The sequence below is a fragment of the Rhinoraja longicauda genome, chromosome 37, assembly GCF_053455715.1.
Source record: "Rhinoraja longicauda isolate Sanriku21f chromosome 37, sRhiLon1.1, whole genome shotgun sequence".
NCBI classification, from domain to species: domain Eukaryota; kingdom Metazoa; phylum Chordata; class Chondrichthyes; order Rajiformes; family Arhynchobatidae; genus Rhinoraja; species Rhinoraja longicauda.
Window position 1 is genome coordinate 17541036 of NC_135989.1, and position 26736 is coordinate 17567771.

The 26736-nt window shown below is 49.2% G+C and overlaps 1 protein-coding gene across 3 annotated transcripts in view; it reads right to left on the reverse strand.

The window, feature by feature from the left end:
• gmip (GEM interacting protein) overlaps positions 1-25122 on the reverse strand; it is a 72821-nt gene extending 47699 nt beyond the window's left edge. The window contains exons 1-2 of one of the 3 annotated variants that reach the window (XM_078429533.1): positions 24729-25122; positions 18283-18426 (exon numbers count right to left, since the gene is read on the reverse strand). In XM_078429533.1, the coding sequence (XP_078285659.1) occupies positions 18283-18426; positions 24729-24945 (361 nt within the window). In that variant the 5' untranslated portion in view covers positions 24946-25122. Of the gene's footprint in view, positions 1-16524; positions 16752-18282; positions 18430-24728 lie in introns of those variants that run through there. The other 2 variants (XM_078429532.1, XM_078429534.1) reach the window with 2 other exon arrangements.
• Positions 25123-26736: the final 1614 nt, after the last annotated feature.

Consider the following 26736-nt stretch of genomic DNA (forward strand, 5'->3'; position numbering starts at 1 on the left):
CTACAAAGCCCTCCATAACCTGGCCCCATCCTACCTGACTGACCTCCTCCACAGGCACACTCCCACCTGCACCCTCCGCTCTGCTGCTGCCAATCTCCTGTCCCCCCCCATCCGGACCAAACTCAGATCCTAGGGGGACAGGGCTTTCTCCATCGCTGCTCCCACCCTATGGAACTCACTACCCCAAACCGTCAGAGACTCCTCCTCACTCACCACATTCAAAACATCACTGAAGTCTCACCTGTTCAGCACTGCCTTCAACCACTGACCGTCACCTCACCTTCTGTCTCCTTTCTCTGTTCGTTTACTTATTTATCTATTTATTCACTTCTCTATGTTCTAGAAATCCCTGTAAAGCGTCTTTGAGTGTTTGAAAAGCGCTATATAAATGTAATGCATTATTATTATTATTATTATTATTATGATCGTATTGAATGGCGGTCGGTGCTGGCTCGAAGGGCCGAATGGCCTACTCCTGCACCTATATTCTATGTTTCCATGGTGGTGGGCTGGCAACTTCAGGAGGTGGGACAGAGAGGGAACAGAGAATGCAGACACTATTTTGTGCGTCATCAGTGAATCATTCCCCTCAGCCACACTTCCCTTTTTCGATTCTGAGAACACTGAATATATATAGACTGCCAGGCAAGAAGCCTTTACCACCCACACTGTAATCCCCGGCTGCATGTTATCTCCTGTGTGCAACAGCTGTATCGGTCTGTGGAGGAAGAGGGAAGACCACTCTCTCTGTGCTGCACAGCTGACCTTTAATACAGCTCACTTGGAGGAAGGAACTGCAGATGCTGGTTTACACCGAAGAAAGACACAAAGTGCTGGAGTAACTCAGCGGGTCAGGCAGCATCTCGGGAGAGAAGGAACGGGTGACGTTTCGGGTCGAGACCCTTCTTCAGATTAGGAGTCAGGGTAGAGGGAACGAGAGATATGGAAGGGTAAGGTGTGAAAACGAGATATCAAAGGGGATGCAGTTGAAGGAAAATGTAAAAGGAAACATTCTCGTTCTTTTTAAATGCCGGCTGATCTTATCCATGAAGCTGAGGCAGGGTGTGACCCTGCAACCCGCACTCTCTGGCAATCCTATCAGATTCAACAAATGCTTCAGCAGGTTGGGGCAGAACATTTAAAGCGCAAAGAACCAGTGGTGTGTCACTGTGACAGAGTTGTGACAGAGCCTTGCGACACAGTGATACAGCGTGAAAACAGGCCCTTCAGCCCACCTTGCCCACACCGGCCAACATGCCCCACCCAGCTACACTAGTCCCACCTTGCCCACACCGACCAACATGCCCCAGCTGCACTAGTCCCACCTTGCCCACACCGGCCAACATGCCCCAGCTGCACTAGTCCCACCTTGCCCACACCGGCCAACATGCCCCAGCTACACTAGTCCCACCTGCCCACACCGACCAACATGCCCCAGCTACACCTGTCCCACCTTGCCCACACCGGCCAACATGCCCCACCCAGCTACACTAGTCCCACCTTGCCCACACCGACCAACATGCCCCAGCCACACAAGTCCCACCTTGCCCACACCGGCCAACATGCCCCAGCTACACCTGTCCCACCTTGTCCACACCGACCAACATGCCCCAGCTACATTAGTCCCACCTTGCCCACACCGGCCAACATGCCCCAGCTACACCTGTCCCACCTTGCCCACACCGACCAACATGCCCCAGCTACACCTGTCCCACCTTGCCCACACCGACCAACATGCCCCAGCCACACAAGTCCCACCTTGCCCACACCGGCCAACATGCCCCAGCTACACCTGTCCCACCTTGGCCACACCGACCAACATGCCCCAGCTACACTAGTCCCACCTTGCCCACACCGGCCAACATGCCCCAGCTACACCTGTCCCACCTTGCCCACACCGACCAACATGCCCCAGCTACACTAGTCCCACCTGCCTGCATTTGGCCCTTATCCCTCTCAACCTGTCCTATCCACGTCTAAATGTTTCTTAAATGTTGCAATAATATCTGCCTCAACTACGTGATCCATTATAAACTACTGTTAACAGTCACATCTGTTCCCACTTTAGTTTAGTTTAGAGATACAGCATGGAAACAGGCCCTTCAGCCCATCGTGTTCGTACCCACCAGCGATCATCTCGTACACCAACGCTATCCTACACACACGAAGGACAAGTTACAATTATACCAAGCCAATTAACTCAATCATCCATGTTCTCCAGAGATGCTGCCTGACCCGCTGAGTTACTCCAGCACTCTGTGAAACGTCACCTATCCATGTTCTCCAGAGATGCTGCCTGACCCGCTGAGTTACTCCAGCACTTTGTGTCCTTTTGTGCATTAACCAGGAATGTAGTCCCTTGTTTCTGCTAAGCAGTCGCAGTGTGACCTATCAATCGATGGTCATTCCTTGTCCTCCAGGAGTGAGCCGACAACATTCAGAAGCAGTCTGGTTGGCGTGCTCTTCTCCCCCAAAGCATCACACCGGTCACCAACAGTCCACTGTGACCGTGTCTTACTCAGCCTTCATCCGACCAACCTCAGAGCAGGGAAGTCCCTGGTGTCCATGACCGGGTGCCAGAAAAAGGAACCAGCGCTCAGGTATAGCTGCGTTTCCGCAGTTGGAAGCAGATGCCTTAATTCCTTTTTCAACTGCACTTTCAATGCAGTCAGACGTGAAAGGACAACAGTGGTACAGTGGTTAGAGCTGCTGCCTCACAGCGCCAGAGACCCGGGTTCAATCCTGACATTTGGGTTCTGACTGTGTGGAGTTTGCATGTTCTCCCTGTTACCGCGTGGGTTTCCTCCCACACTTCAAATGACGTGCGGGTTTGTAGGTTAATTGGCTTCTGCAAACTGTCCTCAATGTGTAGGGGCCAGGTGCGAAAGTAGGACAACATAGAACTCGTATGAACGGTTGATCGATGGTCAGTGTGGACGCCACACGTTCTCAGTTTGCACGATACGGCTACAGACCTTGTCTTTTAGCCGGCGTTTCCACTATTCAGATGGGTATCTTCAAACACCATCTAAAATGGAACCAATGTTTCACACCCGAAGGACCTAGTTCACAAGCAGTGTCTCTAACATAAACATTGCAAATCACAGTGCTGGTTTGACTGTTTGATTCTGAGCCACGCAAGTGTAGAGGAGGATTGGGTGAGGTTTTGGGTCGAGACCCTTCTTCAGACTGAGAGTCAGGGGATGGGGAGACACAGGGATATGGAAGGGTAAGGTGGGAAAACGAGACATCAAAGGAGATGAAGTTCACGGATAATGTATAATAGATAATTGTTAACTAGGAAAAGGTGACAATGAAGCATACAATGTAAAATTTAATCAGGAAGACAGTCAGACTGGTCAGAGAACTAGGATGGGGGCGGGTTGAGAGAAAGGGAAACAAGGGTTACTTGAAGTTAGAGAAGTTGACATTCGTACCGCTGAGTTGTAAGCTGCACAAGCCTACTTTGAAGAAGGCTTCCTACCTGAAGAAGGGTCTCGACCCAAAACGTCACCCATTCCTTCTCTCCAGAGATGCTGCCTGTCCCGCTGAGTTACTCCAGCATTTTGTCTACCTTCGATTTAAACCAGCATCTGCAGTTTTTTTTCCTACACTTGCTACCTCTTGTTTGTTTCAGTTTGATTACATTCCTTTCAGTGGCACCAACCCTGTTCCCTTTTAAAATCAGAATGAACTTAATTCTTTTAACTTTGTTTCCTGTTCCCTTGCAGTCAGCTGATCGTGCCTCATTTATGCTAAAGAAGTTCCTTTTCCATTACTTCTACTTCTACATTCTCCCCGTAACCGCGTGGGTTTTCTCCAGGGGCTCCGGTTTCCTCCCACACTCCAAAGACGTACAGATTTGTAGGTTAATTGGTTTCGGTAAAATTATAAATTGTCCCAGGTGTGTATAGGATAGTGTTAGTGTGCAGTGGGCCGAAGGGCCTGTTTCCGTGCTGTATCTCTAAACTAAACAAAATTATTGCTAGCTCTACTCACGCAGTCTATGGGATCATCAAGTCTGAAGAATGGTTCCGACCTGAAATGCCACCCATCCTCCCTCTCTCGAGCGGGCCTTAATCCCGCAAGGCTTGGCCGACCAATGGACAACAGAGGATATTGCAAGACCCCGCACAACCTCCCCCATTAGGTAGTGATTGACAGATTCTTGATTAGAACGGGTGTCAGGATTTGTGGGGAGAAGCCAGGAGAATGGGGTTGAGAAGGAGATAAATCTGTGGAATTCTCTGCCTCAGAAGGCAGTGGAGGCCAATTCTCTGAATGCATTCAAGAGAGAGCTAGATAGAGCTCTTAAGGATAGCGGAGTCAGGGGGTATGGGGAGAAGGCAGGAACGGGGTACTGATTGAGATTGATCAGCCATGATCACATTGAATGGCGGTGCTGGCTCGAAGGGCCGAATGGCCTCCTCCTGCACCTATTGTCTATTGTCTATCATCCATGATTGTATGGCGCAGTAGACTTGATGGGCCGAATGGCCTAATTTTGCTCCTTGATGGGCCGAATGGCCTAATTTTGCTTGGTCGGTGCGGACTCGGTGGGCCGAAGGGCCTGTTTCCACTCTGTATCTCCAAACTAAACTAAACTAAGACTTAGCAGGAAACATCAATCTGGAACTGGATTCCTGGGGGATCTCCATATCTGCACAGACATGGTGTTTTCCCCCGGGGTGGGACATTCCAAACTAGGAGGGTGTAGTTTTAAAGTGAAAGAGGAAAGATTTCAAGGGAACCTGAGGAATAAACACTCTCACACAGAGAGAGAATGATGGGTACATGGAACGAACTACAAAAAAAGGAATCGAGGCAGGAAAAGTAACAACATTAAAAATATTACATTTGGACGGGTACATTGATAGGAGAGGTTTTGGAGGGATAAGTTTGGAGGTAGATCATGTTGAAACACCTTGGACTCTATGTATGGGGAGGAATTACAGATGCTGGTTTACACGGAAGATTGACACAAAAGATTGGAGTAACTTAGCAGGTCAGGCAGCATCTCTGGAGAAAAGGAACAGGTGGTGTTTTGGGTCGAGACCATTTTTCAGACTCTTGGACTCTAGTTTAGTTTGTTATTGTCATGTGTACCAAGGTACAGCGAAAAGCTTTATGTGTTATGTCCTATTCAGTCAGTGAAAAGCTATACATGATTACAATCGAGCTGTCCAGTGCGCAGATACAGGATAACGGGAATAATGTTTAGTGTAAGATAAAGTCCAGTAAAGTCCGATTACAGATAGTTTGAGGGTCTTGGGTAGTTGAGGCAAGTATTATGATAACATTTTAAAGACATTTGCACAGTTACATGCAAACACTAGCACTAGAGTTGTTGCCTTACAGCGCCAGAGACCTGGGTTTGATCCTGACTACGGGTGCTGTCTGTACGGAGTTTGTACGTTCTCCCCGTGACCTGCGTGGGTTTTCTCCGAATGCTCCGGTTTACTCCCACACTCCAATTACGTACAGGTTTTGTAGGTTAATTGGATTCTGCAAATTGTAAATTGTTCCTAGTGTGTTCTAGTGTACGGGGTGATTGCTGATCGGTATGGACCCGGTGGGCCAAAGGGCCTGTTTCCATGTTGTATCTCTAATGCCCAAAGTAAAGTTTAAAGTTTACATGGATACGAAAGGTTTAGAGCGAGGATGTCTGAAGAAGGGTCTCGACCCGAGACGTCACCAATTCCTTTTCTCCAGAGATGTTGTCTGACCCGCTGAGTTACTCTAGCATTTTGTGTCTACCTAAAGGTTAAGAGGAATGTGGTCCAAATGTGGACAGGTAGGACTAGTGTCTTTTTATTGTCAAAAAATGTATTCAAATATTTAAAACAATATTTACAATACAATAAAACAATAGACAATAGACAATAGGTGCAGGAGGAGGCCATTCGGCCCTTCGAGCCAGCACCGCCATTCAATGTGATCATGGCTGATCATTCCCAATCAGTACCCCGTTCCTGCCTTCTCCCCATACCCCCTGACTCCGCTATCCTTAAGAGCTCTATCTAGCTCTCTCCTGAATGCATTCAGAGAATTGGCCTCCACAGATTCACAACTCTCTGACTGAAAAAGCTTTTCCTCATCTCAGTTCTAAATGGCCTACCCCTTAATCTTAAACTGTGGCCCCTTGTTCTGGACTCCCCCAACATTGGGAACATGTTTCCTGCCTCTAACGTGTCCAACCCCTTAATAATCTTATACGTTTCGATAAGATCTCCTCTCATCCTTCTAAATTCCAGTGTATACAAGCCTAGTCGCTCCAGTCTTTCAACATATGACAGTCCCGCCATTCCGGGAATTAACCTAGTAAATCTACGCTGCACGCCCTCAATAGCAAGAATATCCTTCCTCAAATTTGGAGACCAAAACTGCACACAGTACTCCAGGTGCGGTCTCACTAGGGCCCTGTACAACTGCAGAAGGACCTCTTTGCTCCTATACTCGACTCCTTTTGTTATGAATGCCAACATTCCATTGGCTTTCTTCATTGCCTGCTGTACCTGCATGCTTCCTTTCATTGACTGATGCACTAGGACACCCAGATCTCGTTGTACGTTCCCTTTTCCTAACTTGCAAAACAAAACATAACCCACCACCAGAATACAACACAAACAAATATACCAAATGAAACTATTATACAATTATATTACAATCCCTATTCAGGATGCATGTAATCCCCCGCGGTGCCCAGCGGTCCCGGAAATCCTCCAGGGTGCCCGTGGACATCGCGTAGTCCCTCTCCAATACCACCCGGGCACGGACATAACCCCAGAAAAGGGGGTAGGACTAGTGTCTTGGTTGGAATGGACGTTGGGCCAAAGGGTCTGTTTCCGTGCTGTATGACTGTGACATTCACACATGTTGAAAGGACAAATCAGGAGAGCACCTATCAACATCCCAACTTCAATCAGAAGTCAACGTCTTCAGGAAGGAGGGAAGTTTGGCGAAACAACGCCCCAAAAAAACCCATCGACCTTAAAATGCATTTTTCTGAAGAGGTCAGTTCTGAAACACAATTTTTGGTGCAGTTACAGACGTTGATAGGAAGGCAGCCAAACTTTCAGTGACTGTTACGTTGCTTTCCATTGCTCGTTTGAAAGATAGGGAGAGGGTGACTAAGAGTTCAATGATAAGCAGAAACTAAACTGCAGAGGATCAGAGAGCAACCGATCATCAATCACCATCAGTTTCATTGATTGATTTCGAGCCGGTCTCCCTGTGTTTTATAACGTGAAGGGCCTGTTTCTGTGTTCTACAGTTCCAGGACTTTAATCAGGGATCTATACAAGAGTTTTAGTTTGCTCTATTCCCTATTAAATTCCAAGACTGATCAAGGACAAAATTCACTTGGGAACATACGCCAACAAGCAGTAACATTTAATAAGCTTCTTAACAACTCAACCCTAAAGGTCAACCATTCCTCCTCTCCAGAGAGGCTGCCTGTCCCACTGAGTTACTCCAGCTTTTTGTGTCTATTAAAAAGTAACCTACCTGCAATCTCCTCCAACCCGACAAACACTCCCAGATATTTATGGTCCTTTAGTTCTAGCCTGGTGGGTACACCCTGAATGGTCCTTTAGTTCTAGCCTGGTGGGTACACCCTGAATGGTCCTTTAGTTCTAGCCTGGTGGGTACACCCTGAATGTAGTCACTTCACCTTTATTGGCAATGCTTCAGCTATCAAGGACCTGCGCTTCTCTACTCTCTACTATCATCCCTTTGTTTAAGATGTTACTCTAGTTTTGAATAAACTTGCGGTTATCTGCCCAAATATCTCATGATGTGACCTGGCGCCCAAATTATGTTTGATAGGTGGTGCAGCAGTAGGGTTGCTGCCTTACAGTGATTGCAGTTCCAGAGACGCTGGTTCGATCCCGACTACGGGTGTTGTCTGTACATAGTTAATACGTTCTCCCCGTGACCGCGTGGGTTTCCTCCGAGATCTTCGGTTTCCTGACGTACAGGTTTTGTAGGTTAATTGGCTTTGTTAAAATTGTAAATTGTAAATTGTCCCTAGTTTGTATAGGATAGTGTTAGTGTACGGGGATCGCTGGTTGGCGTGGACTCCGTGGGCCATGGTGGGGCCTGTTTCTACATTGTATCTCTAAACAAAACTAAACCAACACACCTGCATACATTTTGCAATCTTAGTTTAGTTTAGTTTATAGTCACGTGTACCAAGGTACAGTGAAAAGCTTTTGTTAAATCTTAAAGATAATATTAAAACGCAAGTTTATTGGTAAAATTGTAAATTGTCCCTTGTGTGTGCAGGTCTAGTCCTAGTGTGTGGGGATCGCTGGTTGGAGCGGACTCGGTGGGCCGAAGGGCCTATTTCCGCACTGTATCACTAACTAATTCACACAGAGAGTTGTGAATCTGTGGAATTCTCTGCCACAGAAGGTAGTTGAGGCCAGTTCATTGGCTATATTTAAGAGGGAGTTAGATGTGGCCCTTGTGGCTAAAGGGATCAGGGGGCATGGAGAGAAGGCAGGTACAGGATACTGAGTTGGATGATCAGCCATGATCATATTGCATGGCGGTGCAGGCTCGAAGGGCCGAATGGCCTACTCCTGCACCTATTTTCTATGTTTCTATGTTTCTAATCTAAAGGCTGTGGGCTGATGTACTGCACTCTTAACCAGATCACCATTGGCATGTGGTCAAGACCAGCTGGACTTTGCCCAAACGATCGATGCTGTCCACAGTGGTCGTTTATCACGAGTATACGCAGGTTGTAAATGTACAACCACTTGGCCCAACAAAATAAAAACAGCAGCAGCCACTCCGGACACCGTGGGTAAATGTTAAACCTCAGTAAAAAATCCCTTCCCCAACCTGACATTTAGTCTTGAAAAATATTAAAGCTCAGAGGTAGAAACAAGGAGCTGCAGATGTAAATATGTTCTCATTCTCAGTCAATGTATTAGTCCTCATCCAATGTGCTCTAGTGTTGTTTAATAAACTCTTATTTAGTTTTTAGTTGTAGAGATACAGTGTGGAAATGGACCGTTCGGCCTACCGACTCCACGTCGGCCAGCAATTACCCTGTACATTAGTTCTACCCTACACACTCGGGACATTATACAGAAGTCAATTAACCTACAAACCCGTAGGAAGGAACTGCAGATGCTGGTTTACACCAAAGATAGACACAAAATGCTGGAGTAACTCAGCGGGACAGGCAGCGTCTCTGGAGAGAAAGAATGGGTGACATTTTGGGTCGAGACAATTCTCACCCAATGTCACCCATTCCTTCTCTTCAGACATGCTGCCTGTCCCGCTGAGTTACTCCAGCATTTTGTGTCAAGCTACAAACCTGTACATCCTTGAAGAATGGGAGGAAATCGGAGTGTCCGGAGAAAACCCACGCGGTCATAGGGAGAACGTGCAAACTCTGCGCAGACAGCACTCATAGTCAGGATCGAACCCGAGTCTTTGGCGCTGTAAGACAGCAACTCTACCGCTGCACCACCGTGCACCCTTTTGTGGCACCTTATCAATGCTCTTCAAAACTCTGAGTACACAATAGCCATTGATTCTCCCTTATCTATTCTACTTCTTATAACCTCAGAAAACCCATTTGCAAGCACAATTTCCCTTTCACAACTCTCACATTGACTCAGCAGGGTCGTATGATTATTTTCTAAATGTCATGTCAGTGGTTCTTTACCAACTGACTCAAGCATTCATCCCTGCTTGTCGTCAGGCTGACTGGGGCACAGTTTACAGTTTTATCTTGCTTTCCTTTCTTGAATATCTTCCCGCTTTCTCCCTCCCCTTTCTGAAATAGCGGGGTGTCATTTGCCAAATTCTGATCCGTGGAACCGTTCCGTGGAACTGAATTCCAGCGGAAAACAGCCAGTTCATCTCTGGTCCTCCACAGCACCTCCATAAAATACCAACCCCCACTAAAAGTCCGTTCACCAGCACGGTGGCGCAGCGGAAGAGTTGCTGCCTTACAGCACTTGCAGCGCCGGAGACCCGGGTTCCATTCCGACTACGGGTGCTTGTCAATAGACAATAGACAATAGGTGCAGGAGGAGGCCATTCAGCCCTTCGAGCCAGCACCACCATTCAATGTGATCATGGCTGATCATTCTCAATCAGTACCCCATTCCTGCCTTCTCCCCATACCCCCTGACTCCGCTATCCTTAAGAGCTCTATCTAGCTCTCTCTTGAATGCATTCAGAGAATTGGCCTCCACTGCCTTCTGAGGCAGAGAATTCCACAGATTCACAACTCTCTGACTGAAAATGTTTTTCCTCATCTCAGTTCGAAATGGCCTACCCCTTATTCTTAAACTGTGGCCCCTTGTTCTGGACTCACCCAACATTGGGAACATGTTTCCTGGTTCTAACGCGTCCAACCCCTTAATAATCTTATACGTTTCGATAAGATCTCCTCTCATCCTTCTAAATTCCAGTGTAAACAAGCCTAGTCGCTCCAGTCTTTCAACATACGACAGTCCCGCCTTTCCGGGAATTAACCTAGTAAACCTACGCTGCACGCCCTCAATAACAAGAATATCCTTCCTCAAATTTGGAGACCAAAACTGCACACAGTACTCCAGGTGCAGTCTCACTAGGGCCCTGTACAACTGCAGAAGGACCTCTTTGCTCCTATACTCAACTCCTCTTGTTATGAAGGCAACATTCCATTGGCTTTCTTCATTGCCTGCTGTACCTGCATGCTTCCTTTCAGTGACTGATGCACTAGGACACCCAGATCTCGTTGTACGTCCCCTGTTCCTAACTTGACACCATTCAGGTAATACTCTGCCTTCCTATTCTTACCACCAAAGTGGATAACCTCACACTTATCCACATTAAACTGCATCTGCAATGCATCCGCCCACTCACACAACCTGTCCAAGTCACCATGCAACCTCATAGCATCTTCCTCACAGTTCACACTACCACCCAGCTTTGTATCATCTGCAAATTTGCTAATGGTACTTTTAATCCCTTCATCCAAGTCATGTACAGAGTTTGTACGTTCTCCCCGGGACCTGCATGGGTTTTCTCCGAGAACTTCCGTTTCCACCCACAGTCCAAAGACGTGCAGGTTTGTAGGTTAATTGGCTTGATATAAGTGTAAATTGTCACGAGAATAGTGTTAATGTGCGGGGATCGTTGGTCAGTGCGGACTGTTAGGGCCTGTTTCCGTGCCATCTCTAAACTAAACTAGTTCCACAGATCGCATCGATGTATCCAACATAGCCAATAATCAGGAACCTCCCTGCCCGAGCTCTTCTGTTGCTGGCCCTGATTTGTCCTGGTTTTACTTGCTTCCAGACCCCCCCCGCCCCCCTTCCCTACAATCAGTCTGAAGAAGAGTCCCGACCTGAAACGTCACCTATTAATTTTCTCCAGAGATGCTGCCTGACCCGCTGAGTTACTCCAGCGTTTTGTGACCATGGTATATGTGTGATTGCTAGTCAGCATGGACTCAGCGGGCCGAAGGGCTCCATAAACCCTGGGATGCAGGTGATCAGAAACTTTCAGTCCCATTAATAGCTACACACTTTATTTTCGCTAATACTGGTTTCTTTCACCTCCTCATTCTCTCTAGACCTGCTGTTCTCCACAACATTTAGAATTGATCCCTGCAGGCAGAAATAAAATATCTGTTATCTCATCATACCCTAACGTGACATCTCCTGTCTCAGTCTGCAGATGAACCACATTATTTGTTGCTTGTCTTTTCCTCTTTACCAGGCTACAGGTGTTTTAATGCATCTTATCAGATTATTTCCCCATTACACCTTCTCCCACCTTTGCTAAATTCTAAACTCTTCTGATCCCGACATACGCAGTTCTGATTGATGACATTACAGCCTTTTTCTTAGATCCAATATTTTAACGTTTTCTCTGGAATGCTGGAGGTTGAGGGGAGACCTGACAGAAGTGACCTGACAGAGGGCACAAGCTCAAGGTGAAGGGGAAAAGATTTAATAGGAATCCGAGGGGTAACTTTTCCCACACAGAGGGTGGTGGGTGTGTGGAACAAGCTGCCAGAGGAGGTAGTTGAGGCTGGGACTATCCCATTGTTTAAGAAACAGTTGGACAGAAACATGGAGAGGACAGGTTTGGAGGGATATGGACCAGGCGCAGGCAGTGGGACTAGTGTAGCTGGGACATGTTGGCCGGTGTGGGCGAGTTGGGCAGAAGGGCCTGTTTTCCGCACTGTATCATGCTATGACTCTATCTATGACTCTAAGTCTATAACATTATGAGAGGCATCGATAGGGTAGACAATCAGAACCTTTTTTCCCCCCAGGTTGGAAATGTCAAAGACTGGAGTTGCCACCTTCCACTGTACCGCTGCACCACCATGGCCTCCCTAATGTGAGAGCACACATTCTGGGGGGGAATAAGCTCACAGACTCACTGGAGTTTAGAAGGATGAGGGGGGACCTCATTGAAACATACAGAATAGTGAAAGGCCTGGATAGAGTGGATGTGGAGAGGATGTTTCCACTAGTGGGAGAGTCTAGGACCAGAGGGCACAGCCTCAGAATTAAAGGGCGTTCCTTTGGAAAGGAGGAAGTTCTTTAGCCAGAGGGTGGTGAATCTGTGAAACTCGTTGCCACAGATGGCTGTGGAGGCCAAGCCAGTGGATATTTGTAAGGCAGAGATAGATAGATTCCTGATTAGAAATGGGGTGGGGTGTCAAGGGTTATGGGGAGGAGGCAGGAGAATGGGATTAGGAGGCAGAGATCAGCCATGATTGAATGGCGGAGTAGACTTGATGGGCCGAATGGCCTAATTCTGCTCCTATAACTTGTGAATAGCACAAAAGCCAAGTTTAACATTTGACTGGAAAGCTGGAGGTTGAGGGGAGACCCGACAGAAGTATATAAAATGATGAGAGGATAGACAGTCATAACCTTTTTCCCCAGGGTACAAATAAGATAAACTGAGTTAATGGCTCAGGTCTGGGATCCACCATCAGAATTACTGGACCTGAAATGTCAGCTGTTTCTCTCTCCACAGATGGTGCTGGGTTTGCTGGGTGTTCTCAGCATTTTCTGTTTTTATTTCAGATTTGCAGCATCTGCAGTTTGGTTATGTAAATGCAGCAACAGAGTAAAATCCTCTTCTCATTGATCACCCAAGTACAAAAACATGACACAAAAAAAACACACACAGAGTGCTGGAGTAAAACCCATCGGGTCAGGCAGCATCTCTGGAGAACATGGACAGGTGACGTTTCACAGAGTGCTGGAGTAACTCAGCGGGTCAGGCAGCATGTCTGGAGAACATGGACAGGTGACGTTTCACAGAGTGCTGGAGTAACTCAGCGGGTCAGGCAGCATCTCTAGAGAATATGGACAGGTGACGTTTCAGGTTGGAACCTTTCTTCAGACTGATTGTGGTGAGGTGAATACCTCTCTTCCAGCTTTCTCCCCTTCCACCCCAATCAGTATGAAGGGACACATCCGAAACGTCACCTATCCATGTTCTCCAGAGATGCTGCCTGACCCGCTGAGTTACTCCAGCACTCTGTGAAACGTCACCTATCCATATTCTCCAGAGATGCTGCCTGACCCGCTGAGTTACTCCAGCACTCTGTGAAACGTCACCTATCCATGTTCTCCAGAGATGCTGCCTGACCCGCTGAGTTACTCCAGCACTCTGTGAAACGTCACCTATCCATATTCTCCAGAGATGCTGCCTGACCCGCTGAGTTACTCCAGCACTCTGTGTCCACCCATGGTCAGATTGATGAATATTGGAGTTGCCAGGCTAGATACCATCTTCCAAAGCAGAAGGTACACAACATTGCCTGACTTTTGTAAACCACCACCTGCAGTTCCTTGTTCATACAAAAAAAAATGGCCCATCAACTGACCGGTAATTGGTTTATGGCAGAGTAGACTCGATGGCACGAATGGCCTAATTCTACTCCTATAACTTATGAAATTGGTATATTATTGTCACGTCTACCGAGATACAGTGAAAAACCTCTGTTTGCATGCTATCAAACCAAGTCAGATTATACTGTACATGAACACAATCAGGCCACACACAGTTTCAACAGGAAACATAGTTTTCAGCATTGAAATAATGATAAGAGTTCCAAATGGAACAAGGATTTTAAAAAGTTCACCAATTTTATTGGATAATATTTGATCCCCACGTTTCTGTAATTAAGTTCCACAAAATACGTGTATGTGACCACACACATACTTCCACAATTCTTGTTGTGTGTACTTACTCAGAATAGCTTGGCTTGGGGAAATTTTGCAAAAGTCTTTCTTCCTGAGTGAGTTGCAACAAGTTGATATGTCATAGGAGCAGAATTAGGCCATTCGGTCCACCAAGTATACTCAGCCATTCAATCATGGCTGATCTCTCTCTCCCTCTCAACCCCATTCTCCTGCCTTCTCTCCATAACCCCCGACACCTGTACTAATGCTCAAGAACCACGATATAGTGGACTTTCCCAGGTCCAAAAAATGTTCAAGAGCTGAGGAACTGAGAAAGTCTTGCTTCACCTCACAATCCATCATGTCTCCTGGAGTGAGACTCCCTCAACACCCCTGTGATGCACTGGTGCCAGTTCACAATTAGTACAGGTGTCAGGGGTTATGGGGAGAAGGCAGGAGGATGAGGTTAGGAGGGAGAGATAGATCAGCCATGATTGAATGGAGGAGAAGACTTGATGGGCCGAACAGCCAAATTCTGCCCCTATCACTTATGACCTTATGACCATGATCATAAATTTGAGGAAGGACATTCTTGCTATTGAGGGAGTGCAGCGTAGGTTCACTGGTTTATTCCCAGGATGGCGGGACTGTCGTATGTTGAAAGACAGGAGCGACTGGGCTTGTATACACTGGAATTTAGGATGAGAGGGGATCTTATTGAAACATATAAGATTATTAAGGGGTTGGACACATTAGAGGCAGGAAACATGTTCCCAATGTTGGGGGAGTCCAGAACCAGGGGCTACAGTTTAAGAATAAGGGGTAGGCCATTTAGAACGGAAAAACTTTTTCACTCAGAGAGTTGTGAATCTGTGGAATTCTCTGCCTCAGAAGGCAGTGGAGGCCAATTCTCTGGATGCATTCAAGAGAGAGTTAGATAGAGCTCTTAAAGATAGCGGAGTCAAGGGATATGGGGAGAAGGCAGAAACGGGGTACTGATTGTGGATGATCAGCCGTGATCATAGTGAATGGCGGCGCTGGCTCGAAGGGCCGAATGGCCTCCTCCTGCACCTATTGTCTATTGTCTATATGCCCTTCTTCAGACTATTTACTATCGTTTGCACTGAGGACATTTTTTTCTTGAATTGCGGTTATTAATTTATTGCATGTGTTAATGATATGCTGTCTATGAGCATTGTGCTTACAGACATGTTATGCTGCTCCAAAGAAGAACTTCATTGTTCTGTTGTCAGTACTTATGACAATTACTTCTTGGCACTCGTGTCTGGGTTTTTTCCCCCAGTCTTTTCCGTTTCATTGTCTTGTAGAATTTATGTGAACTGTATGTTTTTTGAGTGTTTGGCTGAGACTCTGTGCCTGGGAAACACTGCTGTGGGCAAGATTTTCATTGTACCTGTAGCCCGCTGTACTTGTGCACATGTTGACCGGACTTGATGGTCTCGCCTCTGGCAGGGTCAGAGCCCAGACACTGAGGACATATCTGACCAGTGAAGGCAAGGACAGGCACTTACCTTAATGGGAAGGCCAAGGGGACAAGATTTAATAGCAATCTAAGGGGTAAGTTTCTCACACAAAGGGTGGTGGGTGTATGGAACGAGCTGCTAGAGGAGGTATTTGAGGAAGGGACTATCCCAACGTTTAATAAACAGTTAGACAGGTACATGGATAGGACAGGTTTGGAGGGATATGGACCAAATGCTGGCAGGTGGGACTAGTGTGGCTGGGACATGTTGGCCGGTGTGGGCAAGTTGGGCAGAAGTGCCTGTTTCCACGCAGTATCACTCTATGACTCGAGGAGAAAGCGAGATGAGAGGGAGTTTAAAATAAATCTCTACAAAGATTTAACTTCCCCAAAATGGCGAATGATGAATTAAAGATCAGTGAAGGAAACGGACCAGTCAGCACTTTAGTGAAGTCCCAATACCACTCCCCAAACTCTTTTCCAGCTACTCTTTCTTCACCCTCTGCATTATTCAGAGTTTCCACAATGAATCTTTCCAGTAAAAGCCAACTGGTCTTACGTCAGAACCCACAGTTAGGATACAGAGTATCAAATGGCCCAAATGGTTTAGTTTGGGGAGATTGTTTCAGCAAGTAGCAACCATGATTGCCCTAAGTTGCAACCGAGACAGCAGACATTTGTTGTACTAACATAACGGATGTTACAGGATGTGGTCTGTAGCAACCTCAATGGAGACAAGAAACTAAAGGCTGAAAGAAAGAAATTAACCCAACTTTCTGACTGTAAACATTTTGTATTTTAACCAACAAAACACTTTGAGAACTTTGTCTAAGTTACCAAGTTACAGCAGGACTTGGAAAACCTCTTACTTACCATTCTCCTCTGTGACTTCCATGCCTCTTGTGCTGATGGTGATGTCAATGAGTTTACTGTCAGTCACCGTCTGTCTTTGGTCGGGGAGCCGGGTTAACAGGGAAGGGGTGATGAGGGGGCTTCACGGGTGATGGTCAGCGTGGGTGGGCTCCTCTGCCGGGCATGGGTGTCCTCAGGTCCGCCGCGGGTAGTACGGCGCAGGTTCTCCAGTCCAACGCTGCCCAGACACTTCAGTCTCGGCAAGGCTTGTGATGTCAGCAAATCCGCAGAGCCGGTGCATTTCCTGCCTGTCAGACGTTTCACCCACTGCAGAGACTCGGGTTCCAACCAGAGCTTCCTGTCTTCTGGTGTCTCTTCGGTACCCTGCAGCTCCGCTCTTTCTCCCCCTCCCCCCCAGTCACAACAGGGACAGAGTCCCCCCTCGTCCTTAGCTTTCACCCCATCAGCCGTCGCATACAGCACATAATCCTCCGACGTTTTCACCACCTCCAACACTGGCCACATCTTCCCATCTCCACCCCTTTCCGCTTTTGGCAGAGACCATTCCCTCTGCAACTCCCTGGTCAACTTGTCTCTTCCCACCCAAACCACCCCCTCCACAGGTACTTTCCCCTGCAACCGCAGGAGATGCAACACCTCCCTCGACTCTGTCCAGGGACCTCGACAGTCCTTTCAGGTGAGGCAGACGTTCACTTGCACCTCCTCCAACCTCATGTACTGTATTGACTGTTCCAGGAGGGGACTCTTATATATCGGCGAGACCAAGCGCAGACTCGGTGATCGTTTTGTTGAACACCTCCGCTCAGTCCACCTAAATCTACGTGATCTCCCGGTTGCTCAACACTTTAACTCCACCTCCCATTCCCACACTGACCTGTCTATCCTGGGCCTCCTCCACTGTCAGAGTGAGGCCCAGCGCAAATTGGAGGAACAACACCTCATATTTCGCTTGGGCAGCTTACACCCCAGCGGTATAAACATTGATTTCTCTAACTTCAAGTAACCTTTGCCTCCCTCTCTCTCTCCATCCCTCCCCCACCCTAGTCATTGTACTAGTTTCACTGTCGTCCTGGTGAGTTTCACTATCTGTATAACTCATTATCACCTAGCCCACAGCCAACAATGGACCATTGTGGGCTCCACCTATCGTTGATCATTGCTTTTTCCATATCTTTCATATGTTCTATGTATCGTCTATATCTCTCGTTTCCCTTTCCTCTGACTCTCAATCTGAAGAAGGGTCTCGACCTGAAATATCACCTATTCCTTTTTCTCCAGAGATGCTGCCTGTCCTGCTGAGTTACTCCAGCTTTTTGTGTCGATCTTCCTGTCTTATAACTGGACACAGCCATCATGACCAAGGTACACAGCACACACACACACATGAGTTTTAACGTCCCACAGAGCTTTCCAGAAGGGTTGTCAGGCAACCATTGAATCCCAGCCTCATGGAGAGATTAGACAGGGTGGCCAACAGTTACTTGTGTAGATTTTAAGGACCATCTTAAGAGAGAAAATCTAAAGAGACAGAGATAATGTCTTTTAGTACGTTCTCCCCATGACCTGTATGGGTTTTCTTCGGTTTCCTCCCACACTCCAAAGACGTACAGGTTTGTAGGTTAATTGGCTTGGAATAATTGTAACTTATCCCTAGTGTGTGTCGGTCAGTGTTAGTGTGTGGGGATCGCTGGTTGGCGTGGCCTTGGTGGGCCGAGGGGCCTGTTTCCGCGCTGTCTCTCTGAAGTAAAGGTGTCTTACCGTGTACCATGTTGACCAGCAGGGCTGCCGTCTCCAGGAGGGAGTTGTTGGGGTTCAGTGAGGGGTAGTGACCGATGACGAGCTCCAGGGACAACAGCATCTGTGCCAGGCGTTCCTGCAATGCCTCGTGCCTCACACCAACGTCTGCTGCAAGAGAAGGCCAGACATTTGGACAGGCACATGGATAGGACAGGTTTAGAGGGCAGGCAAGGTTGGAGTAACTCACCGCATCAGGCAGCATCTCTGGAGAAAAGGAATAGTTCATAAGGTCATGTACTAGGAGAAGAATTAAGCCATTCGGCCCATCAAGTCTACTCCGCCATTCAATCATGACTGATCTATCTCTCCCTCTCAACTCCATTCTCCTGCCTTCTCCCCAAAACCCGTGACACCCGTACTAATCAAGACCTTCAGAGTTCAGTCTATTCCTTCTCTCCAGAGATGCTACCTGACTCGCTGAGTTACTCCCCCTTTCTGTGTCTGTCTTCGGTTTAACCAGTATCTGCAGTTCCGCCTTACACAGGGTTTAAAGGGATATGGGCCAAAACTCAGGCATGTGGGGCAAGTGTAGTTGGGGCAACAGGGTCGGCAAGGGCAAGTTGGGCCGAAGGGACTGTTTCCATGCTGTATGACCATGACCTTCAGGTTACTGGGGCCAGGGGGCGAGGGGGCGAGGGGGCCAGGGGGGCAGGGGGCCAGGGGGCCAGGGGGCCAGGGGGCCAGGGGGCGAGGGGGTCAGGGGGCGACGGGGGTCAGGGGGCGAGGGGGTCAGGGGGCGAGGGGGTCAGGGGGCGAGGGGGTCAGGGGGCGAGGGGGTCAGGGGGCGAGGGGGTCAGGGGGCGAGGGGGTCAGGGGGCGAGGGGGTCAGGGGGCGAGGGGTCAGGGGGCGAGGGGGTCAGGGGGCGAGGGGGTCAGGGGGCGAGGGGGTCAGGGGGCGAGGGGGTCAGGGGGCGAGGGGGTCAGGGGGCGAGGGGGTCAGGGGGCGAGGGGGTCAGGGGGCGAGGGGGGTCAGGGGGCGAGGGGGTCAGGGGCGAGGGGTCAGGGGCAGGGGGCGAGGGGGTCAGGGGGCGAGGGGGTCAGGGGGCGAGGGGGTCAGGGGGCGAGGGGGTCAGGGGGCGAGGGGGGCCACGGGGCGAGGGGGGGCGAGGGGGGCGAGGGGGGGGCGAGGGGGGCCAGGGGGGGCGAGGGGGCCAGGGGGGGCGAGGGGGTCAGGGGGGGGCGAGGGGGTCAGGGGGGGCGAGGGGGTCAGGGGGGGCGAGGGGGTCAGGGGGGGCGAGGGGGTCAGGGGGGCGAGGGGGTCAGGGGCGAGGGGGTCAGGGTGCGAGGGGGTCAGGGGGCGAGGGGGTCAGGGGGCGAGGGGGTCAGGGGGAGAGGGGGTCAGGGGGTCAGGGGGCGAGGGGGTCAGGGGGCGAGGGGGTCAGGGGGGAGGGGGTCAGGGGGCGAGGGGGTCAGGGGGCGAGGGGGCGAGGGGGCGAGGGGGGCCAGGGGGCGAGGGGGGTCAGGGGGCGAGGGGGGTCAGGGGGGTCAGGGGGCGAGGGGGGTCAGGGGGCGAGGGGGTCAGGGGGCGAGGGGGTCAGGGGGCGAGGGGGGCCACGGGGCGAGGGGGGGCGAGGGGGGCCAGGGGGGGGGCGAGGGGGGCCAGGGGGGGGCCAGGGGGGGCGAGGGGGCCAGGGGGGGCGAGGGGGCCAGGGGGCCAGGGGGGGCGAGGGGGTCAGGGGGGGCGAGGGGGTCAGGGGGGGCGAGGGGGTCAGGGGGGGCGAGGGGGTCAGGGGGGGCGAGGGGGTCAGGGGGGGCGAGGGGGTCAGGGGGCGAGGGGGTCAGGGGGCGAGGGGGTCAGGGGGCGAGGGGGTCAGGGGGCGAGGGGGTCAGGGGGCGAGGGGGTCAGGGGGCGAGGGGGTCAGGGGGCGAGGGGGTCAGGGGGCGAGGGGGTCAGGGGGCGAGGGGGTCAGGGGGCGAGGGGGTCAGGGGGCGAGGGGGTCAGGGGGCGAGGGGGTCAGGGGGCGAGAGGGTCAGGGGGGCGAGGGGGTCAGGGGGGCGAGGGGGTCAGGGGGGCGAGGGGGTCAGGGGGGCCAGGGGGCCAGGGGGGCGAGGGGGCCAGGGGGGGCGAGGGGGCCAAGGGGGTCAGGGGGGCGAGGGGGTCAGGGGGGCCAGGGGGGCGAGGGGGTCAGGGGATGGACCACTGATGTTGCCCCCTGTGCCATTGTAGGATGGATGGTAGCACCATAGAGTCATCACCACAGAAACAGGCCGTTCGGCCCAACCGGCCCGTGCTAGCGGGGAGGATCGGCCCGTGTGAGCAGTCCCCAGGTGAAGGGATGCAACACGCAGGGAAGGAGACGAGAAAACGAGAACTGCAGCAAGACAGGCAACCACTTCCTGGCATGTCTGGCAGTGCAGCCAGAGTGCAACGTTCAGTCTGCAGGTTATAGAGGGGGAGGAGAGGGGGGGGAGAGGGGGGGGAGAGGGGGGGGAGAGGGGGGGGAGAGGGGGGGGAGAGGGGGGGGGAGAGGGGGGGGAGAGGGGGGGGAGAGGGGGGGGAGAGGGGGGAGAGGGGGGGAGAGGGACAATAATTTGGCGTGCCTTTTTTAATTGTATAGTTTTGTCATTGTGGAATTCTAGGGGGGGAAATCTGAAAGGCCCAGCTCAGATGTTGCACAACACACGAGTACATCCTGTCCCAATGTTTCACAGTCTGTGCTGTTTAATGGAGAATGTAGTTGTGGTGAATCAGGCAGGATTATTAGCACATCACAATGCCCTGACACACCTGTAGGCACCAAGAACAGGGAGACAGGTCAGAAACAGATAGGTGCTGACAGATCTCTACAATGGGGACTCTATCTCTGTCACGTATTACAATTAACATTGTCCACAAAGATTACATTTACATGAGGTGTGTACAGTGTCTCATGTACATCCCACATGTCGGTATAAAGTAATACGAGTATCACACTATGTAGGTCAGCACTTCCAGTGACAGACCCGTCCACACCAGTACTGTATCCCAGTATTACACACCTGTACTGTACCCCAGTATTACACACCAGTATTGTACCCCAGTGTTATACACCAATAATGTACCCCAGGATTATACACCAGTACTGTACCCCAGTATTATACACCAGTATGGTACCCCAGGATTATGCACCAGTGTTATACACCAGTACTGTACCCCAGTGTTATACACCAATACTGTACCCCAGTATTATACACCAGTATTGTACCCCAGGATTATGCACCGGTGTTATACACCAGTACTGTACCCCAGTATTACACACCAGTACTCTACCCCAGTGTTATACACAAGTACTGTACCCCAGAGTTATACAACAGTACTGTACCCCAGTATTATACACCAGTACTGTACCCCAGTATTATACACCAGTATTGTACCCCAGGATTATGCACCAGTGTTATACACCAATATTGTACCCCAGGATTATACACCAGTGTTATGTACTGGGGTACAGTACTGGTATATGAAGGGGCGTGGCTGTGTTCTGCAGCTGCGGCTCACCGGCAGTCTCTCCGTTTTTTTTGTGTTTTTTTGTCATTGTTGATGTTAAATGTACGTTTTGTTTTATTTTTAATTCTGTGTATGTAGGGGGGTGGTGGGGGGGTTGGGGGAAACCTTTTTTAAAATCTCCTCCTCAACGGAGATGCGACTTTTACCGTGTCGTATCTCCGTTCGCGCAACGGCCTAACAACGTGGAGTCGGCGGCCTCCAGCTGGGATCGACCTCGAAGACTCAGGTCGCAGGGCCTGGACTTACCATCTCGGAGGCTTCGGCCGTGGGCCCTGCAGACCGCAACATCGGGAGTTCGCAGGTCCCTGGCTGGCGACCGGCTTTTGGGAGCTCCAGCCGTAGCAGCTTCAACCGCCCCGAAGCACAAGGCACGATCAACCCGCCCGCAGGCCCTTCATCACCCTGCGTGGCTCGGCCGCAGCACTTTACATCGCCCGGTGGGGGCTCAGGACTCTCATCGCCCTGCGTGGCTCGGCCGCGGCATTTTCCATCGCCCGGTGGGGGCTCAGGACTTTCATCGGCCTGCTCGGCTCGGCTCGGCCCTGGGACTTTCCATCGCCCGGTGGGGGCTTCAAGGGATTGGGAGCCTCGATCGCCTCGTGGCGCCACGGGAGAAGAACGAGGAGGAGATAAGACTTTGCCTTCCATCACAGTGAGGGTATGCCTAGAGCAATCACTGTGATGGCTGTTTTGTGTAAAAAATTGTATCTGTGTGTCTTGTGTTCTTTAATGTCTACTGCCGGACCCTGACGTGAGAGGACGCTGGCGTTGAGTATTCGCCGCTTTTCCGTCAGGATAGTTTGTCTGTTTGACTGTTTGTTTCTATGTTAATTGTATTTGTAAAGCGCTTTGTGCATGTGCTAAGGCGCTATATAAAATAAATATATTATTATTATTATTATTATTATACACCAGTACTGTAGCCCAATATTATACACCAGTATTATACACCAATGTTACATAGAAACATAGAAAATAGGTGCAGGAGTAGGCCATTCGGCCGGCCCTTCGAGCCTGCATTGCCATTCAATATGATCATGGCTGATCATCCAACTCAGTATCCTGTACCTGCCTTCTCTCCATACCCCCTGATCCCTTTAGCCACAAGGGCCACATCTAACTCCCTCTTAAATATAGCCAATGAACTGGCCTCAACTACCCTCTGTGGCAGAGAATTCCACAGATTCACCACTCTGTGTGAAAAAAAACTTTCTCATCTCGGTCCTAAAAGACTTCCCCCTTATTCTTAAACTGTGACCCCTTGTTCTGGACTTCCCCAACATCGGGAACAATCTTCCTGCATCTAGCCTCTCCAACCCCTTAAGAATTTTGCAAGTTTCTATAAGATCCCCCCTCAATCTTCTAAATTCCAGCGAGTACAAGCCGAGTCTATCCAGTCTTTCTTCATATGAAAGTCCCGCCATCCCAGGAATCAATCTGGTGAACCTTCTCTGCACTCCCTCTATGGCAAGAATGTCTTTCCTCAGATTAGGAGACCAAAACTGTACGCAATACTCCAGGTGTGGTCTCACCAATGCCCTGTACAACTGCAGCAGAACCTCCCTGCTCCTATACTCAAATCCCCTCGCTATGAATGCCAACATACCATTCGCTTTCTTCACTGCCTGCTGCACCTGCATGCCTACTTTCAATGACTGGTGCACCACGACACCCAGGTCTCGTTGCATCTCCCCTTCTCCTAATCGGCCACCATTCAGATAATAGTCTGCTTTCCTGTTCTTGCCACCAAAGTGGATAACCTCACATTTATCCACATTACACTGCATCTGCCATGCATTTGCCCACTCACCTAACCTATCCAAGTCACGTTGCAGCCTCCTAGCATCCTCCTCACAGCTAACAATGCCCCCCAACTTTGTGTCATCCGCAAACTTGGAGATGTTGCATTCAATTCCCTCGTCCAAATCATTAATATATATTGTAAATAGCTGGGGTACAGTATTGTAAATAGCTGGAGTACTGGTTATACACCGGTACTGTACCCCAGTGTTATACACCAGTACTGTACCCCAGGATTATACACCAGTGTTATACACCAGCACTGTACCCCAGGATTATACACCAGTGTTATACACCAGTACTGTACCCCAGGATTATACACCAGTGTTATACACCAGCACTGTACCCCAGGATTATACACCAGTGTTATACACCAGCACTGTACCCCAGGATTATACACCAGTACTGTACCCCAGGATTATACACCAGTGTTATACACCAGCACTGTACCCCAGGATTATACACCAGTGTTATACACCAGCACTGTACCCCAGGATTATACACCAGTGTTATACACCGGTACTGTACCCCAGTGTTATACATCAGCACTGTACCCCAGGATTATACACCAGTATTACACAAGTACTGTACCCCAGTGTTATACACCAGTATTGTACCCCAGTGTTATACACCAGTACTGTACCCCAGTATTATACACCAGTACTGTACCCCAGTGTTATACACCAGTGTTATACACCAGCACTGTACCCCAGGATTATACACCAGTATTACACAAGTACTGTACCCCAGTGTTATACACCAGTACTGTACCCCAGTATTATACACCAGTACTGTACCCCAGTATTATACCCGTATTATACACCAGTACTGTACCCGTGTTATACACCAGTACTGTACCCCAGTATTATACACCAGTACTGTACCCCAGTGTTATACACCAGTGTTATACACCAGCACTGTACCCCAGGATTATACACCTGTACTGTACCCCAGTATTATATGCCAGTATTATACACCTGTACTGTACCCCAGTGTTATACACCTGTACTGTACCCCAGTGTTATACACCTGTACTGTACCCCAGTATTGTACCCCCGTGTTATACACCAGTGTTATACACCAGCACTGTACCCCAGTGTTATACAGCGACAGCACCCACCGTGTAATTGAAGGACGTCTTTAAGCTGTGCCAGCGTGTGTGCGAAGTCGCGGACCAGCTCTACGAGCTGCAGGGTCGCATCTGTTGGGCTGTCTCCATGTTGCTGCCAAAGTCCAGGGCTCTCGGTTCCCCGCTGATCCCGGTGCATGGCATCCAGAGACGGGGACAGCAGAGGAGCGGCGCCGCTCATGGACAAGGGGCCGGAGCGAGAGCACATCCAATGCGGAATCCTTCTCCTGATGTACCCTGGACACAGCTAGATCCCCATCCAGCGCCGCCCACCTAGAACTCTCTGACTAGGCTGCACTGAGCCCGTCCTCCACTAATACAGCTACTGCAACACACCTAAACTGAACTCACAGTCACAGCACCTGTCTGTCCACCTGCAAAAATACCTTCGCATCTCCCTGGAGCTCAAGAGTTGCCTTTTTTTAAATACTCTTAATTAATCCTTTAAAAAGTTGGTTTTTTTTCAATGGTAAGGCTATTTAAAAATGGTAAGGTTATTTAAAAATGGTAAGGTTATTTTAACATTGTAAGACTGTATAAAAATGTTAAGGCTATATTAAAATTCTAAGGCTGTATTAAAATGCTAAGGCTATATTAAAATGTTAAGGCTGTATTAAAATGTTATGGCTGTATAAAAATGCTAAGGCTGTATTAAAATGCTAAGGCTGTATTAAAATGCTAAGGCTATATTAAAATGTTATGGCTATATTAAAATGCTAAGGCTATATTAAAATGCTAAAGCTATATTAAAATGTTAAGGCTGTATAAAAATACTAAGGCTGTATAAAAATGTTAAGGCTGTATAAAAATGTTAAGGCTATATAAAATGCTAAGGCTATATTAAAATGCTAAGGCTATATAAAATGCTAAGGCTATATAAAATGCTAAGGCTGTATTAAAATGTTAAGGCTGTATAAAAATGCTAAGGCTATATTAAAATGTTAAGGCTGTATAAAAATACTAAGGCTGTATAAAAATGCTAAGGCTATATAAAATGATATGGCTGTATTAAAATAGTAAAACTATTTAAAATTTGCAGACCCGTGCAAGGTATCTAGATCTTTATTTATTTTGACAAACACTGTTACTTCCTGACACAGAAGAGCCACCGAGAAGATGAGAGACCTAATTTACTTAGAGCAACTTAGTATAAGTTTTCTTCTCCCTGAATCTCCACAAACCTCACTTGTGCTTTGATCCGCAGCACTGCACCGCTCTCTCTCTCTCTCTCTCTCTCTCTCTCTCTCTCTCTCTCTCTCTCTCTCGCTCATGCCCTCATTTCCCAGCCTGGAGTCTGCTTTACTGCAGCAGTGTCAGGGACAAACTGCAATCTCGCCATCGGCACAGGACAGTGGTTATCCCACTCTGTCTTTAACCAGGGTTTAGTGGGAACAAAAGTGCACTTGCAAATGGAGCCGACGCAAAAAAATGCCTCTGGAACCACTCTGCCCCCTTCTGTCCGATAAGGGACAACGTGTAGGAAGGAACTTTTCAAGAGAGGGGATTTGAGTATAGGAGCAGGGAGGTTCTGCTGCAGTTGTACAGGGCATTGGTGAGACCACACCTGGAGTATTGCGTACAGTTTTGGTCTCCTAATCTAAGGAAAGACATTCTTGCCATAGAGGGAGTACAGAGAAGGTTCACCAGATTGATTCCTGGGATGGCAGGACTTTCATATGAAGAAAGACTGGATAGACTCGGCTTGTACTCGCTGGAATTTAGAAGATTGAGGGGGGATCTTATAGAAACTGACAAAATTCTTAAGGGGTTGGACAGGTGAGATGCAGGAAAATTGTTCCCGATGTTGGGGAAGTCCAGAACAAGGGGTCACAGTTTAAGGATAAGGGGGAAGTCTTTTAGGACCGAGATGAGAACTTTTTTTTCACACAGAGAGTGGTGAATCTGTGGAATTCTCTGCCACAGAAGGTAGTTGAGGCCAGTTCATTGGCTATATTTAAGAGGGAGTTAGATGTGGCCCTTGTGGCTAAAGAGATCAGGG